Genomic DNA, 19,187 nt, shown 5'->3' on the forward strand with positions numbered 1-19,187 from the left:
GCGCCCACACCCAGCCCTGACCGCGCCCACACCCAGCCCTGACCGCGCCCACATCCAGCCCTGACCACGCCCGCACCCAGTCCTGACCGCGCCCACATCCAGCCATGACCACGCCCGCACCCAGCCCTGACCACGCCCGCACCCAGCCCTGACCGCGCCCACACCCCCAGTCCCGTCACCACACTCACATCCAGCCCCTGGCCCCTATGCTGGGTCCCTCCAGCCCTAGGAATGCTTGCTCTTCCCAGCCCCTGCAGACTCCCTCCCCTCCCCTACAGCTGTTCTCACACTCCCATCCTTCCTTGCACCCCAACCCTACTCTTAGCCCTTTGCTGCGCATCTTGCCTTTGTGAGTCAGGGACGCCTTTACAAGTCAGGGAAAACAACTTGCATACACACGTGTCCACACAGTCATGCCATTTCCACAGACTCACGGGCGTCAAGACGCCCTTCCCGAGCCTCCTGTGGGTCCTGGTTGAGGACTGGGCTTTGCTGCCTGGCCTTCAGCACTTTCCGGGTTGGTCATGGCTTTCCTTGCAGCCTCACCCCTAACAAATTCTGCTCTCAAGTGGCACCGCTGACTGCCCTATACTCACCTTATCCAAGGTCCCCGTTCATGCCTTTCCTTAATAAAGACCCTTAACTGACAAACTGCACACCTGTAACTTGACCCTAAAGTATCTATGCAGCTTTATCCATAATTGAGGAAAAATGAACCCAGACTAAATGTCCAGTAATAGAGTAACAATTACATACACTATGCTACACACCTCAGTAGAATAAGAAGCAGCTATGAAAAATAACATCTATGGAGATGTTTCTATAACTGGGAAAAGCATGAATCTTAAATTGTTAATAAAAATAGCAGAAAGAGTCATAATAGATATTTAGGAAGACGTTTGCATGTGGACAAGAGCTGAAAGGTAATAAGCAAATTTGCCTCTGCTATAAGGTTCTGAAAAGCAGGAGGTAAGGCTGTATATACTGGGATTCCTATACATGTGTGCTCACGTGCACGCACACACACACACATACCGCACACACTCATACAACCCAGCAGACAAACCCATTCTGGAGGAAGAATTGTAACAAAATGCTAATAGCCGGTTTCTCCAGCTGATAGAACCATGGTGTTTCTTTGCCTTTTTCCCTTATGCATTTACTTGTGTATATGGCATACTTACAGCCCAAGGGAAATCACTGTCTTAAGATCCTATTGGGAAGTGAACCGGTGATGAAAAGAGAAGCTGTGGACAAAACCCTTGGGCTGGCCACGACTTCCAGGATTCATGATGACACCCCTGGATGCTGTCTGCTCCTTGAGTGAGGACGTTTCCCTGGGAAGGCGTGTGCTTGTGGCCCACGGTCCGGCTCACCACCCCCATCTGTTCTCTCTACTGGGACCTCATTTTCCAAGGGCAGCTGACCCTGCACTCACCCTCTCCTGCGCAGATCAGCCTGCACTCCACTGCCATCGTTCTCCACCGCATGGTCTTGATGCTTCTGGCCCACGGAGTCCAGCACGGCCAGCAGCTCGGCCTGCGAGGCTGCAGGCAGAGCCACGGTCAGAAGCCGGCGCAGCGTGCCCCCCGGCAGCATCGTCAGCTTTGACAGGTACGACGCCAGTCTCAGCTCCTGGAGGAGTGAATGCAGGGACTCAGAGCCTCACAGCTCCCACCTTGATGAACAGCAGGGTTGACTGGATCGCGGTCTTAGGACTTTTTGTCCCAGGGAGATAAATATTTTAGTAGCTCAGTCTTGAAAACATGTCCCCAAATTTACAAAGCTGTCAAGAAAATCTATGGTCAGTAGCCTTGGCTCCCTATGACATTCCCTAAGCCTTCATCCATCCCTTCCAGCTACCCTCCTGGATAGAGTGTAACTCACTCATCATAGTTACAGCCCTGGCCTGCAGCCAGGCCAATTAGTAATTTCTCCTCCTACTCATGTTCCGTGAGGCGACAGGGCTCAGAGGGAACAGCACAGGCTCTGGAAACAACTGAAAGGGCCCTAAAGCAGCGGATGGTTAAAGAAACTGTGCTATGGCCATGCCACGGGATACCAGTCTCCAGTGAAAGAACCGGATGGATCCCTAGGGCTTTCCACTGCCTGGAAAGAGCCAGGGTCCACGCTCACATCCGGTATGATTCCAAGTGAATAACCAGAGTTGACAGAACGTAGGGATGGAGAACAGAGCAGAAGCGGCCAGGAGTTAGGGATGCGGGGTGCTGCATGCTAAGTCACTTCAGTCGTGTCTGACTCTTTGTGACCCCATGGACTGTAGCCCGCCAGGCTCCTCTGCCCATGGAATTCTCCAGGCAAGAATAATGGAGTGGGTTGCCATTTCCTCCTCCAGGGGATCTTCCCAACCTAGAGATCAAACCCGCATCTTTTATGTCTCCTGGGAAGCCCGAGGGATACAGGGAGGAATGGATAAACTATAAAGGGGTAACACAAACAAATCTTGTGGCAGCCAAATAGTTCTACATCTTAATTGTGGTGTCATACTAAACTACATGTGATAAGTTACACAGATACATGTGATAAGGTACACAGAAGTAAACATGCATTTTATATCCATGTCAACTTCCTGGTTTTGATATCGTACTAGGATCCTGTAAGATGAAACCACTGGGTGACACAGTGAAACACGGAACCAGGTGCTGGAACTCTCCACACTACTTTTGCAACTTCTTGTGAATCTAAAAGTACTTTCCAAAAAATTGCTAGAAAAAAAGAAAGCACGCATGTAGCTCTACACTTCCCAAAACGTGTAGCTTCCAGCCCCACTGCACAGAACTGTGTGTCCTTGGGAAGTGCCTTTATTTCTCTCTGAACCTTGGCTTCCTCATCTGCACAAGGGAGCAGCATTTTGGAGGTCAAAGGTTTTGTGAAGACAAGATGAGCTGTGATGGGTAAAACTGGTCTGTGCTATGAAGGCAAACTACATCTCCTAGTAACAGGGTGGGCATGCCTGGCCACCTGGTCAACCAGAGACCTTCCCTGGGTTCTTACACAGCAAACCCAGGAGAGAAAAGCCCTTTATGCAGCAAAGTCAGGGCCACTAGATGCTGAGAGGCCATTAGCTCAGGGCTGTCAGCTTCCATGTCCCTTCTTGTGTGGAAGAAGCTTATTAGTGGACACAAAGAAATAGAAGAGACGTGGAGAAAGGGAGAGACCCACAGAATGTCCTTTGACTTTTGAACCCCCAGAGCTCAGCCCTGATTTTGTGGGGGACAGTCAGGGTATGGATATATTTCCTTTATACTCAAACTAGTTTGAAATGAATTTCTGTTGTTGTTCAGGTGCAAAGTTGTATCTGACTCTTTGTGACCCCATGGACTGCGGCAAGCCAGGCTTCCCTGTCCTTCACCATCTCCTGGAGTTTGCACAAATTCATGCCCAATGAGTCAGTGATGCTGTCTAACCATCTCATCCTCTGCCGCTTCTTATCTTCACCTAAAAAGAACTCTGATTTACAAGACATCTAAGTGCACTGCTTGACAAATCATGGTCCTTCAGTAAGTTGCTGATGGTTGTTGCTGTTATTATTGTATTTGTATGTATTTCCTATTGTGGCTGTAACAAATCAGCCCAAACTCAGTGCTTAAAACAACACACATTTGTTCTCTTATGGTTCTGGAGACCAGAAGTCTGAAATCAGTGTCATTGGGCCAAAGTCAATGTCAGCTGGGCTGGCTCCTTCTGGAGGCTCCAGGGGAGAATCCTTTGCCTGGTCTCTTCCAGCATCAAGGCCTGCCTGCATTCTTTGGCTTATGGCCCCTTCCTTCATCTTCAAAGTGCATCCTCCAATCCCTGCTTCTGACTTCGCTTTCTCTTCAGGCTGTGAGTCCTGCTTCCTTCTTGTAAGGACACCTCTCATTATATTTAGGACCCACTGGGATTATTGAGGACAATGCCCCCATCTGAAAATCCTTAATCACATCTGCAAAGTCCTTGTTGTTCAGTTGCTCAGTTGTGTCTGACTCTTTGTGACCCCATGGATTGCAGCACACCAGGCTTCCCTGTCCATCATCATCTCCCAGAGCTTGCTCAAACTCATGTCCATTGAGTCAGTGATGCCATCCAACCATCTCATCCTCTGTCGTCCCCTTCTCCTCCTGCCCTCAATCCTTCCCAGTATCAGGGTCTTTTCCAATGAGTCAGCTCTTCTCATCACGTGGCCAAAGTATTGGAGTTTTCAGCTTCAGCATCAGTCCTGCCAATGACTGATTTCCTTTAGGATTGACTGGTTGGATCTTCTTGCAGTCTAAGGGACTCTCAAGAGTCTTCTCCAACACCACAGTTCAAAAGTATCAATTCTTCAGCACTCAGCCTTCTTTATGGTCCAACTCTCACATCCACACATGACTACTGGAAAAACCATCACTTTGACTATACAGACCTTTGACTATATGGTAAAGTAATGTCTCTGCTTTATAATATGCTGTATAGGTTGGTCATAGCTTTTCTTCCAAGAAGCAAGCTGGGAGAAGAGCTATGACATGGCTGCAGTCACCCATCTGCAGTGATTTTGGAGCCCAAGAAAATAAAGTCTCTCATTATTTCCATTGTTTCCCCATCTATTTGCCATGAAGTGATGGCACTGGATGCCGTGATCTTCATTTTTTGAATATTGAGTTTCAAGCCAGCTTTTTCACTCTCCTCTTTTACCTTCATCAAGAGTCTCTTTAGATCCTCTTCACTTTCTGCCATAAGGGTGGTGTCATCTGCATATCTGAGGTGACTGATATTTCTCCTGGAAATCTTGTGCTTCATCTAGCCCTGCATTTCACATGAAATGTACTCTGCATATAAGTTAAATAAGCAGGGTGACAATATATAGCCTTGATGTACTGCAAAGTCCCTTTTGTCATAAAAAGTCATATTCATAGGTTCTGGGAATTAGGACTTAAGACATGTTTGGTGGGTCACTATGCCAGATTATTAGTACATTTATTCATTCAACCAACACTGTGATGGAATCCTACTGGGTGCCAGACCATGTTTCAGGCATTGGAGACCAAGCAGTAAGCAACACAAAGTCTCTGCCTTCACAAGACTCATAGTCTGGTTAAAGAGGCAGATGGTAAGTCTACAAACAGACATTGTATCAGGTAGTGGTACCTAGGTGCCAGGATGGAAAACAAAGCAGAATAAAGAAGCAGAGGCTGATGGGTGGGGTGACTGATGTTTAAGATGGGTGTCAGGGGAGACCCCTAGGTGAGCACGTTTGATGGAGAGCAAAGGAGGCCAGTTATACTGGCATGGGCCGTGTGAGAAGCAGAGTGTGAGGAGATCCAGTGGGATGGGTAGCAGGGGGCCAGCTCATAAGGGCCTTTTCACTGTAGTGAGGATTTGGCCGGTCTTTATGGGGAAATGAGAAGTCATTGCAGGAATTTAAGCAGTGGGAATGGCATGAGCTGATTTTCATTTTTTAAAGATTACTTTGGATGACACACAGACCACGAACCACCTGCAACAAGAGGAGAAGCAGAGGGGAGGTATCTCAGGAGAGAGATGCTGGCCGGGTGAACCAGAGTGGAGGACAGGAGGTGGTGAGAAGTGGTGGGACATGGGAGACACCGTGATAGTGGAGCCAACAAGCTCACTGAAAGATGAGGATGGAGGACGACTCCACCATCTTTCACTTGGGCTGCTCGGTAAATTGTAGTCAGGGAGTCGCTCCAGGGCTGGGAGACAACCAGGTGTCCACAGTATTAGAAGCCAAGGAGGGAACATATTGAAGAAAAGGGCTGTGGACCTAGTGCTATAGCGAGGTCAAGGAAGACAAAGACAGGGACTTGACCATGGTGTTTGGAAACATGGGACTGCCAATGGCCTTGACCAACACTTTCAGTGCAATAATTGGAAAAATTGTTATTATTAATACCAAGCCTCCTTCCTTATGACCCATGTGCTTCCTTCTGCCTAGAATACATTCTTCCCCAAACTGCTTCTTTGTCTGGTTCTCTTCTTTTGGTTTCTACACCAGTATTGGCTTTTCTGGGCTTCCCTGGTGGCTCAGATGGTAAAGAGTCTGCCTGCGATGCAGGAGACCTGGGTTCAGTCCCTGGATTGGGAAGATCATCTGGAGGAGGGCATGGCGACCCACTCCAGTATTCTTGCCTAGAGAATTCCATGGACAGAGGAGTCTAGTGGGCTATAGTCCATGGAGTCACAAAGAGTCAGACATGACTGAGCAACTAACACACACACACAGGCTTTTCTAGAAGCCTTTCCTGACCCCATATTATGGGACAGATGCCTCTCCCCTGCTTTCTCTTTGGTTTTAATCAACTCAATAATTCTTGTGTCAAATTCAACTGTCCAATTTCTCACACATCTCTCCAGTGAGGTTTAGGATGGCATCAGTATCACATCTCTATCTCCAGCATTTAACCTGGTTCCTGGCACAGAGAAAGACATCAACAGATGTGTGTTGAATAAATGAAGGATAAACCTTGACTTCATCAACACTTTGCAGACTCACCTCTTCTTGAGGCAGAAGACTCCCGGATCCCATTGGGACCCCACTGGTGAATGTGGGGACCCACCAGCACACTTCCATGGCCCTTCTAGCTCTGAAATTTCCTGATTAATAATCCTCAATACAGGTCAATTAACTGGGTCAAGTCTTCCTGAAGGTGGTGACAGCAAAAGCATCTGTGTAAGCCACATCACTTTAACCATCTGGAGCCACTTTTATAAACTGAAATGAACTGCAATGTGGGGACCAGCTGTTCATGCAGAAGACAGTGGCAGAAAGACCAGGCTTGCCAGCAGCCCCTGCTTGTCCTTCTTTCCTGTTCTGCCTAACCAACACTGGACTTGGCATGGATTTCCATTGTTTGGTTTTTCCTTGTCTTGATTTTTAAGAAATACTGCTAATTTTAAGGAATTCAGATAATCCAGAAAAGCACAAAAATGCTGTTAATTATTCCAAGTGCCACTATCCAGAAATAATTATCAGTAGCATTAGGCAAAGCACACTCTAGGAATCTTTCTAGGCATGCATGTAAATAGATGAATGGATGGATGGATGGGTTATACAGATGGATAGATGGATGAATGGATAAATGGATTATGGACAGTGGATGGATAGATGATGAGTGGACAAATGGACAAATGAACAGATGGATGGGTGCAGAGGTGGCTGGTGGATGGATGGAAAGACAGAGGTAGATTGATGGATGAATGGATAGATGGATGGATGGGTAGACAAAGCAATAGATGAATGGAGAGACAAACAGATTGAGTGATGGACAGATGGATGGATGGATGGGCATAGCTATAAAAAAGAGATCATAATCCACATAAAATAATATATATTCTATGCATCTATTTTGTTGCTTTCCAGCTCTCTCCACTAGAATACCAGTTCCTGAGAGCCTTGGCTTCATCTGTTTACTTTACTGCTAAAGTCCCAGGGCCTAGGATGGTACTTGCCACTTACTAGGAGCACAGTCAATATTTATTCAAGAAAAAAGCCTCTTCAGAAGATGTTAAGCTGACCCTAAGTCATCCTTTATGTGGTTAAAAAAGAATTCCACTCTACTGTCTACAAGTCATGCTGGAGTCTTGAGGGAGTAAAGGAGATAATTTCAGTGAGGACCACAGGTGGGGTCCCAACCTCTTCCCACAGCACAGGGAAACTTTCTGCCTTGCTGAGTTAGTACCATTCATTTTAAAATGAGCTCCCCCTTCCCATTTTATTCATGAAACAATTAGGAAATATTTTGCTTCAAAAGGAATGGTACAGTGGCATGAAATGAGTAGCACCTTTAAAGGAAGAGAAACTGATTTAAAACCAGCTCCAGCACTGACTGGCTGTGGGATCTTGGCTAAGTCACATCACCTCTCTGACCCTCAGTTTCTTCATCTGTCCAGTGATGATCTTCTCCATGCCTCTCCTCAACACTGGGCTGACATCCACTGCTGTTGGTATCACTGCCATCACAGAAGGAGTGATGGATTTGCAGCAGTGCCTAGGGGAGGTTCTTCCCACTGCCAGGGCCCCCAGAGCAACAGTGAGCATTAACTGGGATGAAGTGTGATGTGCCTAGCACAGATCAGGCATTTGAGTGTTATTTTGATGTTGTCATAAATATGCAAAGGAGGAGGAGTTGGCAAAGTTGCATAAATATGAAAACATGGGTGCTCATGTGGAAATGATCCTTCATGCAAATTTTGTAATTCAAACTATGCTGTCCCCAAGGCACTGTAATAAGCAGGAAATAAAACAAAAGACACATATAGGAGGGGGAGGGTTGGGGAGAGAAAGATAGAGATTGCAGGGGAAAGAAGAAAAAGAAGGAGACGAAGGAAGAGAAGGAGGAGGGGGAGGAGTAATTAGAAGAAGTAGGAGAAAGAATGGGCCTGGGACTGGGTTTCCCTGGTTATTCTCTTGCCTGGTACAAAGAAGAAACAGGCAAAATACAGGACTCCTCTACATAGGGAGTGATGGTTAATTTTATAGGCCAACTTTTCTGGGCCACAGTGCCAAGATTTATATGGACAAACATAATTTTGGATATATCTGTGGAGTAGCTTTTGAATGAGATTAACACTTGAGTCAGTGGACTTAAAGCAGATTGCCCTCCACAGTGTGGGTGGGCTCCATCTAATCAGGTGAAGGCCTGAACAGAACAAACACTGACCGCTGGGCCAGGGGGAATTCTGCCAATAGTGGGCCTTTGAACTTGAACTGCGAGACTGGCTCTTCCCTGGTCTCCAGCCTGCTGTTCTACATTGCTAGCCTGTTTGGACTTGCCAGTCTCCACAATCACTATGCTAATTCTTATAAGTAAACCTCTTTCTCCCTCTCTTCCCAAGTCTTCGTGCTTCTGTTTCTCTGGAAGACCCTCACTAATACACAAGGGCTGGAAAGAGAAATGAAGTTGAGTAGATATCGCTGGGGGATTCTACAAGGCACAGGATTGGGAGGGTCAGTGCAGAGAAAAGTCACCCTCCTAAATGATTCCTGCTGCTCAAGGCTTCCATCCCAGCAGCATTTTACTCCTGACAGAGCCAGTTCTTTAGCCTTGCCAACAGGTCACAGTTTAAACAGTTTAAAAGAGGCAACAAATTAGGGATGAACCTGGATGATATTCTACATGGGAGAGTTTGGCCATCTGTCAAGTCTCTTAGTAACAAAGAAGATGGGGAATCACAGTGAGATGGCTCAGTTCCCACAGAGACCCAGGCCAGGAGCAGCACGTGCTCTGCAGGGCAACAGAGCAGGAAGAGCACAATCCGTGTAAGTCACCAACCCCAGGCCGAGTCCTGAGATTCAAGGAGGATGGTGAGCCCTGGAACCCTAAGCCACCCATTTGTACCTTGGTTCCTCTATTTGCAAAATAGAGAAGATAGTCCCTGATTCCCAGCTTTCTGCAGGGATTAAATGAATAACTGATATGAGTGCCTAGGATAATACTCAATGCACAACAGGTGTTCTGGAAACTTCCACTTCCTCCCCTACTCCCAGTCTGGAGCTCAGGCTAAGAGACATGAGGTAGAAAAATGTGAGCTCCAATCCTAGCTCCACTGAGCTCCTCAATGTGAACTTGGACAATAATGTCCCCTCTGGAGGACCTGTCTAAAAGGGGATGATGGTAGAATGGCCTGACAGTGAGATGAGTGGCAAGTACTCTCCTGAGTCCTGCCATGGGTGGGTACTCCTCTCTTGCTGTAAATAGCAAGAAAGCCCAGGTCAGCTCTCATGTCAAAGAGGAAGGAGCATGTTAGACTTACTACTGACTTTGATGCTTAATCTTGGTTTCCTGTCTGGTGTGACTGGCAGAATAATGGCCTCGAAGGTGTTCATGTCCCATCCCAGAACCTGGGAATATGTCATTTTACATGGCAAGGGACTTTGTGATGAAGCTTAATGATGAAGCCTAGACTGATTATCCAGATGAGTCCAACCTCATCATCACATGAGTCCTTAAAAGCACAGAACTTTTCATGCTGTGGTAGGTTAGAGAGAGATGTGATGACAATGGAAGAAGCATCAGTAAGATGTGATTTGTTGAGTTTGAAGATGAAAGAAGGGAGCCATGAACTGTGAAATTCAAATACCTCTAGAAACTGGTAACAGCTGTCAGCTGACAGCTAGCAAGGAAATGAAAACCTCAGTCCTACAACCAGGATGAACCAAATTCTGACAATTACTTGAATGAGGAGGAGACAGATTCTCCCAGATCCTTAGAAGGAGTACAGACCTGTTGACACTTTGATTTTAGTCTGGCAAAACCCATGCAGGACTTCTGGCCCACAGAACAAGAAGATAATAAATTTGTGTTCTGTTAAGCCACTAAATTGGTAGGAATTTGTTACAGCAGCAATAGGAAACTAATACCAGTGAGAAGATGTGTGTGCCTGTGGACAAGTTGTGGCCAGCTCTGCCGGCTGGACACCTGAAAGTGTCCCTACCCTTTCTCCCTGCCGTCTCTCTTTGGAGGTGCAAAAGGAAGTGTTGAATTTGCAGCCCCCCTTGCAACCAGGGATCCATGGGTCGGGTCGTCTCAGGACATGAGTAAATTTGCTTCAAAGACTTGGTGGCATGTACTTTCTTGGAAAGAAAAGACAGCAGAGTGATTGTGTTCTACCTTTACCCTCTTCACGTGAACACAGACACGGCGGCTGGAACTTCAAGGAGAGGTGGGAAGAATCAGAGTGTAACAGTGACATCATTGAACTGAAGCAAGGTCAGCAACACCTACCTCCCAATGGCCTGTGACTGGCATAAGCCACTCTCACAAATCACATTTGCTGAGACTCAAGAAACCAGGAATCCCACCTTGGAGTGCACACAAAACACCACCAGTAGAGTTATGTAACTCTGCATACGACTCGGTGTGCACAGCCTCGCGCTCTGTCTCAGGAATGCTGATGAGGGCTGCAGCTCTGGCCAAGAATGAGGCTACCTAACCCCAACAGAGATAAGCTGAAACGTGGTGTGCAATCTCAGCATTCTCCTTACATGGCCCAGATTTCAATGACCAACTTCGTTCCTGGTGGAACCTACTCTGTGTATATTAAACCTATTTAAGACTGAGAAGAAGACGGGTTGGGTGCCTGTCTAATCACAGAAAAGAAACTGACCAGGGCAGTGATTACTATTGTTTCTGTTGCTGCCGTGACCCCGACTGAATGTCCCCTAGGGGCTGGGCCTTTTCACAAATCCTCTTAGCAGTTCTCAAGGTTCCTGTTACCATCTGTGTCCTGCAGGTGAGGAAACACGGACTCTGAGAAAAACGTCAAGTTATGGGCTGGCAAGGGATGGACTCCAGGACACAGTGAACTTGTTCTCACCTGGCCGTACAGGGTCACAAAGGTGTCAGTCTCCATATTCTCCAGCAAATCTTCCAGCACGACACTGTCTTCTTGCTCCTCTCTCAAACTAGGGTGAAAACAAAATATCCATCAGTTCAGTGTTGTTATAAAGTTATCCTATGAGAAGATTGTCTAGTTGGTTAAATAACAAAGTATCACAAACCTAATCTACATGATTTAAAAAAAAAAAATCCATCAAAAGAGATAACCAGAAGAAGCTGGCCTCTTTTTAGCTAGATTATCTTGCAAATAAATGAATCCGGGACTGCTCACCAGGATGGAGGGCTCCTTCAAGTGAGAATTTTTGTGGGAACCGTATGGAGACTTTTCTGTGGCTTTGCAGGGCAGCCTGTGCTCTGCATGGCTATTAGCATAACTGATATCATCTTGGGCCCTTACAGTCTTTCCTGTCCTTCTGCTGACCCACCCAGGACTGTGCAATGAATCAGTTCTCTGTCGTCAAAGGCTTTGTAGTTAATAGATATTATTTAATAATCATTAGGGTCAGGTATTCTCTGTGCTCTGTTATTCCCTAGACAAGGATGAAAACCTTCCCTTAAGTATTCCTGGCATCCATGGGACTAGTTACCCATTCATAAATTTTGACTTAGGAACGCACGTCCCATTTCCAAGCACCTAGCCCATACCCTAGGTTAATTATAAAATTGCCACAGTGGCCCCTCGGTTTAGAGTGAAGCTGTGAAGGCTTCTGGGCTGTTGTCCGCCTGACCCCACTATGTGAGTAAGTCACCCTAGATAAATGGATCCATCGTTGAAATGGAGCTGACTGCCTTGTTTTTCAGCCTCAAGATGCCTGTTCAGTACAGTGGGCACTTTTTGCTCCCTCTGACCTTCAACAGTGATCCTAATGTGAAAACTCTCAGTATTAGCTGCCATGCCTGGTGCTCAAGAACATCAAGGTCTGGGGTCTTCATCCATCAAGTGCTCCTGTGTTGACATGGGCCCAGAATCATCTCCCAAGGATGGACCTGGCTCTGACCACAAAAGCTGGGTGGCACCTTATCACATGAGGTCTCCATCAGCCTTCTTGACTTTCCAGGGGGAAGGAAAGGGGTCTTCCCAGTTTATCCCCTCAGCCAATTAAAGCTGGTATCCTGGGTTATCCATCCTGCCTTCTTGCTGGTTAATACAATCTAAACCCTTTGAGGGTATAACTCATACAAAAAGTATGATCATCAGCAATTCTCTCCATGAAGCATGGAATACATTAGGGTGTTAAATATCCTAAAATCCACAATCAAGTCCAAGTCAAGTCAACATCTCTGAGCATTTTCCTCTGATCAAACAGATTCAGCCTCTTATGCTATTATTTCAATGGAACAGAAATGCACTTTGATGCTGTGTTTACACAGAAAAGCATGATCAAACACATTAAAGTCACCTATAATCTCACCACACAGAAATCACATCTATTACAGTCTGGCCTATTTTCTTTCAATGAATTTGTGTTTTCAAAAATGGAGTCATGCTATATATTATAGTTTTTACCCTGTCCTTCACAGTGGAAAATTATGAAGCTGTTAAAAATTATGTTTTCCAAAAGATATATGTACCCCTGTGTTCACTGCAACACTATTTACAATAAGCCAAGATATGGAAGCGATCTAAGTGTCCATCCACAGATGGATGCAAAAAGAAGATGTCATACACTGGGTCCTCAGCTCACCTCTGCTGGTGATGCTCCAGTAGCTTCTGACCCTTGCTCAGAGCTCGCCGCAGGACAGCAGAGACCTGCCTTTCAGAATCCGTCTCCTCCGGCTCCTGCAGAAGCCCAGGTCCCTCGCCTGCCCACTGCTGCCGACTGTCCAGGGCCCGCTGCAGCTGGGCCACCTCCTGGTGTGCCAGCCGGTCCTCCAGCTTTCTCTCCAGCTCCTGGAGCTCCTGCGCACAGAGGGGCAGGCACTGAGCACAAGGCAGGGGGGCTGCAGGATAAAATCCACCCCTCTCGGCTCGGCGCTACAAGCCTGGCAGGACCTCCTCTTTTTTCTTCTTTTTAATTAATTTATTTATTTTAGTTGGAGGCTAATTACTTTACAATATTGTAGTGGTTTTTGCCATACATTGGCATGAATCAGCCATGGGTGGACATGTGATCTCCATCACTGTCCGCTCCCCCATCAGCCAGCGGTGCAGATAGCATAATGAGACTGCATTCGGGTCTCTCACATCTCTTGCCTTTGCGCATGCTGCGCCCCTACCTGCAGGCCTTTTCCCTGTTTTCCTGGCCAATTCTGAGTCTTCTTTCAAGGACTAGCTTTGGAAGAACCTCCTTGGGGGAACTGCTTTGTGTTAGTCTCAGACATAGTCCATGATGCTACTGACTGGAGCTGCCTGGGGGTCCTCACCTGGGTCCACACTCCCTGTGGCAGCCCCCAGAGACATTTCCCTGGTGGGTCGATGCTAAGGTTGGACCTGTCCTTGTGATTCTTACGACTATTTTTACAACTTCTTGTGAATCTATAATTATTTCTAAATAAAAAGCTGAAAAATATTATCTTCAGTATTAAACATTCAGTAGAAATTAAATATTAAACAGACACTAGAAAATGAAGGATAGAAAGATGTCAGGGAAGGGAAGAATGTTACGAAATTAGCAGCTTGTGCCTGCACACTGGGACAACACCTCAGCCACAACCATCAAGGACCTTGAAAATACAAGGAACACGCCCTCGAGGGTACACGGCACACCTGGGCCGCACAGCAGCGTCACAAGTAGAGAAAAAGAACATGGCCCGGGTGCTCTGCCTTATTGTGGGTCAAAGGTGGGGTGCCTAGGGTCCACTGGTTCTCTTTCTGTTGGGAACTTAAGAGAGTAGGAATGAGGGTGCAGAGAGGGCAAGGCAGGGTCACTCAAGAGGTCAGGTGTGTAGGTCAGCCAGAGCTTCCCAAAAACAGGAACTTCATGGGTGGGGCAGTCTGCTTTTATCTACTTTAGTTGGCAATCTGTTTATTGAGACAGATGTTTTTGAAATGGTTGCCTCGGTAATCAAAAGCTGCCAGGGACTTACTACAGGCTCCCTAAGTTCCTTGGGAGATACAGATACCCCCTCCTCAACTGACCACTCACTACCCCTAGTATTTTCCTGTTAAAGACTGAATGAACACTTGTGGTCCCTTAAATCCACATGCTGGATCCCTAATCCTCAGTGAGAGGGTGCCTGGAGGTGTAGAGGTGTGGGCTTTAGGGGTTAGTAGGGCTTCCCAGGCGGCACTAGTGGTAAAGAACCTGCCTACCAATGCAAGAGATGCAAGAGATACAGGTTCCATCCCTAAGTTGGGAAGATCCCCTGGAGGAGAAAATGGCAACCCACTCCAGTATTCTTGCTGGGAAAATCTCATAGACAGAGGAGCCTGGCAGGCTACAGTCCATAGGATTGCAAAGAGTCAGACAGGACTCCAAGCAGTCATGCACAGGTTTATATAGACAGGAGGGTGGGGCCCCCATGATGGGATTAGTGCCCTTATAGGAAGAAAAAGAGATTGGAGCTCTCTCTCTCACAGGAGGACACAGTGAGAAGGCAGCTGTAAAGAAACCACAAAGATTCTTCACCAGAAACAGAATCAGCTGGCACCTTGATCTTGGACTTCCCAGCCTCAAGAACTGTGAGAAAATCAATGTCTGTTATTTAAGCCCTGAAGTCTATGGTGTTCGGACACAGCAGCACATGCAGACGAGAACAATGCTCTATTTCCTGCTAGAGTGTGAGCTCCTGGGGTCAGGGCTGCATTTCTATCCCCTCACCTGCAGCACATGGCCTGCCTAGCAGCTCACACCTGTTGCAGATGTATGCGGGGTATCAGCGTATTCTACACGATGAAGACTGGTCTGGACCAGCGAACGCGGATCACACCTCACACAAACCATACTCAGGTCACGCCCAGCGCTGCTCTCAGTGCCCTGCCTAGATTCATCTCATTGAATCCTTATAAAAATTATATGGAAACCATACTTCTTTTCCATTACCTATGTTGAAACTGAGGCAGAGAGAGAAAGTAATTTGCCAGGTCATGTGATTCTTATGGGGGCTTCCCAGGGGGCTCAGCAGTGAAGACTCCACCTGCAATGCAGGAGACACAGGAGACGTGGGTTTGGTTCCTGGGTCAGAAAGATCCCCTGGAGGAAGGCATGGCAACCCACTCCAGTATTCTTGTCTGGAGAACCCCATGGACAGAGGAGCCTGGAGGGCTGCAGTTCACAGGGTTGTAAAGAGTTGGACATGACTGAAGGGACTCAGCACACACGCCCATGAATCTTAAGTGGCAGAACGAGAATATGGCACCAGGTCAACTGGCTCCATGATTTGGTTTGTGCCCTAATCCCCAAGCTATACTGTCTCTCACTGATCAAACAAGAAATTTGCAGCCTGAGGCCATCAGAGTCAGAGAATCTGGGTACAAGAGACTATCCACAGTCTGTTTAGGTGGGGAAGAGAGGGTGGACAGGAAGGTGGGCTTTAGAGGTTAATCAGTGAAACCATTGTCATCGAACCCATTATTCAGCAGATTGGCCCATGTTCTACCTGGGGGTGGGGTGAGGGTGGGGTTTGATCCTAAGAGGCCTTGGATAGATGTCATCAGGTAATGGTGGTCCTCGATCCTCCTAAATTTTGTACAAAACAATCTGCCTTTCTGCAGAGGCGCTAAAGCTTGCATTAGAGTCTCAGAAACGTTACTCAAAAATCAAGACATGGAGAAAATGGCCAGAGAGGTAAAATGAGGTCATAGCATGGAGAACATGTAGGTTTTGCCCCCAGTGCTGTGAGGAGTTTGGGATGCTCTGAGTACGGGCTTCCGGCATGATAAGATTGCCAATTGTTCCCATCCTTCGCTTCGCTGCATCCCAAATGGAAACATAACCAAACACAGCATTTCCAACAGCACTAATGAGTTCCCACCCCCATGTTCTGTCAGCATGTCTGGAGCTGGTCACGGACCAGGCTTCCATTGAGGTGCCAGCCCCAGCCCACTGCATGGGGAAGGAAGGGACAAACCCACACCTGCTAGTGTCCCTGAAACAGGCAGAGCACAGAAAGCTGGCGTGTCACACTTTGATTTTCCAAGACCAGGGGAACCCCAGTTGGGAACAAACATATCCTGCAGGTTCTAAGTTGCTGATGGCAGGTTCTCCCAGGGGTCAGTCCTCTCCCCAAACCTCTGCCACTTAGCACTACTAGAATCCAAGATGTGGTTCTAGAATTGAATCTAGAATCTGCTCTCTTCACTAGAGTTTCAATGCTGAGGCAGGGACTCTGGGACTGTCTTGTTCATCCCTCTCCCCAGCAGGGAATAGGCTTCCCAGGTGGTTCAGCTGTAAAGAATCTGCCTGCCAAGCAGGAAACCTGGATTGGATCCCAAAGTTAGGAAGATCCCCTGGAGAAGGAAATGGCAACCCACTCTAGCATTCTTGCCCGGAGAATCCCATGGACAAAGGAGCCTGGCGGGCTACGATTCATGCAGTCGCAAGAGCTGGACACGACTGAGTGACTAAACAGCAGGAGCAGCCTCCCAACAGAGAGCAGCCACCTGGCCTATGGAAGGAGTCACAGTCATCAGCATCATCTTATTATTAATGATGATAATGGCAATTAGCATGCACCGAACTTCCACACTGCGCTAGATTTGACTCATGGTATCTTTACATGAATTAATGCATTTGATCTTCCTAAACCAGCACAAACTAGGAATCTGTTACTACCCCATTTTATAAATAAGTCAGCTAAGGAGCAGAGAGTGTAAGGACATGTGAAGTCCCAAGAGCCTGAGAGAAGAGTGACTTCAGGTTTCTCTAACTCGGGGCCCTATCTCTTGCCCCCATTGTCTCTGGAAAGCACTCTGTAGACATCTGTTGAATGAATGAATGGATGGACAGATGGGTAGATGATGATGAAGACAGTTCCAGGCCATTTACTGGGCATGAGGCATTCCAGGGTGAATGAGACATGGCCCCTAGACTTGGGAAACTCACGGTCTAGTGTGGGAGACAGTTGTGCAAACACAGATATAGTGACAGGTAACAGTCACCTTAGGGAATCTAGATGGAGGATGACTTGAGCACAGAGCTGGGAGAAATCAACTCTGCCCAAGGGAATCATGGATGGCTTTACAGAAGAGGCAACATTTGGCTTGTTGTAGCTGCCAGAGAGGAGTATGTAGGGTGGGCAGCAGAAGCATTCTAGACAGAGGTCCTTCAAAGGAACTGAGGCCTGAAGGTATCTCCAGTGCTCAGGAAGGTCCAAGGGCTAAAATGCAGGGTCTGAGGGAGGGAGGGGTAGAGGGGAGGTATTAAAATAAAGATGCTCAACATCACTCATTATTAGAGAAATGCAAATCAAAACCACAATGAGGTACCATTACATGCCAGTCAGGATGGCTGCTATCCAAAAGTCTACAAGCAATAAATGCTGGAGAGGGTGTGGAGAAAAGGGAACTCTCTTACACTGTTGGTGGGAATGCAAACTAGTACAGCTGCTATGGAAAACAGTGTGGAGATTTCTTAAAAAACTGGAAATAGAACTGCCATATGACCCAGCAATCCCACTTCTGGGCATACACACTGAGGAAACCAGATCTGAAAGAGACACGTGCACCCCAATGTTCATCGCAGCACTGTTTATAATAGCCAGGACATGGAAGCAACCTAGATGCCCATCAGCAGATGAATGGATAAGGAAGCTGTGGTACATATACACCATGGAATATTACTCAGCCATTAAAAAGAATTCATTTGAACCAGTCCTAATGAGATGGATGAAACTGGAGCCCCTTATACAGAGTGAAGTAAGCTAGAAAGATAAAGAACATTACAGCATACTAATACATATATATGGAATTTAGAAAGATGGTAACGATAACCCTATGTGCAAAACAGAAAAAGAGACACAGAAGTACAGAACAGACTTTTGAACTCTGTGGGAGAATGTGAGGGTGGGATATTTCAAAAGAACAGCATATATACTATCTATGGTGAAACAGATCACCAGCCCAGGTGGGATGCATGAGACAAGTGCTCCGGCCTGGTGCACTGGGAAGACCCAGAGGAATCGGGTGGAGAGGGAGGTGGGAGGGGGGATCGGGATGGGGAATACGTGTAAATCCATGGCTGATTCATATCAATGTATGACAAAACCCACTGAAATGTTGTGAAGTGATTGGCCTCCAACTAATAAAAAAAAAAAAAATTCATAAAAAAAAAAAAAAATATGTAGCTGGGAATGGGGCTGTCACTAATTTTATTTTTCAGAAATGTTCCTTTGGCTGAAGGGTGGAGGAGACTGCAATAGGGAAAGAAGGAGGCAGGCAGAAACTGGTGTGAGAATAGGAACTGGGCTTTGCAAGCAGGAGGTATGGGCTTTGATTTCCAGCTCTGGGACCGTGGTAAAATGAGTTAACAGTCCTAAGCCTCAACTCCATCTGCAGAATGGGAATAAAAACATCACAGGGCTGACAGAAGGTTTACACACTTAACACGTTGCCCTGGACCTGATGAGAGCTACTCCTGGTGTGATTTTTTGTTTTTCAGGTCTAGATTTGTCTGAGTAGCGAAGCTGAGTGGCAAAGGTCAAAAGTGAGAAAATTAAGGCAGAATCGACAGCATGAGTTACTGGTGGTGAGTGGGCAGTAAGGCAGAGGACAGAAAAGGAAGACGTCCAGTCCAGGCTTGGGAAAGTAGATACACACGAAGCAACTTAAACTGTGGATTAAATACAGCGGGTGCAGTTAGCCTGGGGTCACATGATGTGTTATGAGTAAGACTATCACATTTAAAGCTGCCCATGATTGCCATTCAACCCCACGATTCAATTATGTCCTTTCTGTGGTCCAGTTTCACA

General features: G+C 46.8%; 1 protein-coding gene across 2 annotated transcripts in view; it reads right to left on the minus strand.

The window, feature by feature from the left end:
• The window catches only part of EVC2 (EvC ciliary complex subunit 2), a 161,999-nt gene that overhangs the window by 13,453 nt on the left and 129,359 nt on the right, over positions 1 to 19,187 (minus strand). For both annotated transcript variants that reach the window (XR_009693365.1, XM_061145530.1), the window contains 3 exons: positions 13,025 to 13,239; positions 11,317 to 11,404; positions 1,439 to 1,635 (listed from right to left, as the gene is read on the minus strand). Coding sequence is in view for 1 of the 2 variants with exons in the window: in XM_061145530.1 (XP_061001513.1) it covers positions 1,439 to 1,635; positions 11,317 to 11,404; positions 13,025 to 13,239 (500 nt within the window). In the remaining variant the exon portion in view is untranslated. The remainder of the gene's footprint in view (positions 1 to 1,438; positions 1,636 to 11,316; positions 11,405 to 13,024; positions 13,240 to 19,187) is intronic.

This window comes from Dama dama, chromosome 6, assembly GCF_033118175.1.
Source record: "Dama dama isolate Ldn47 chromosome 6, ASM3311817v1, whole genome shotgun sequence".
Lineage (NCBI taxonomy): Eukaryota > Metazoa > Chordata > Mammalia > Artiodactyla > Cervidae > Dama > Dama dama.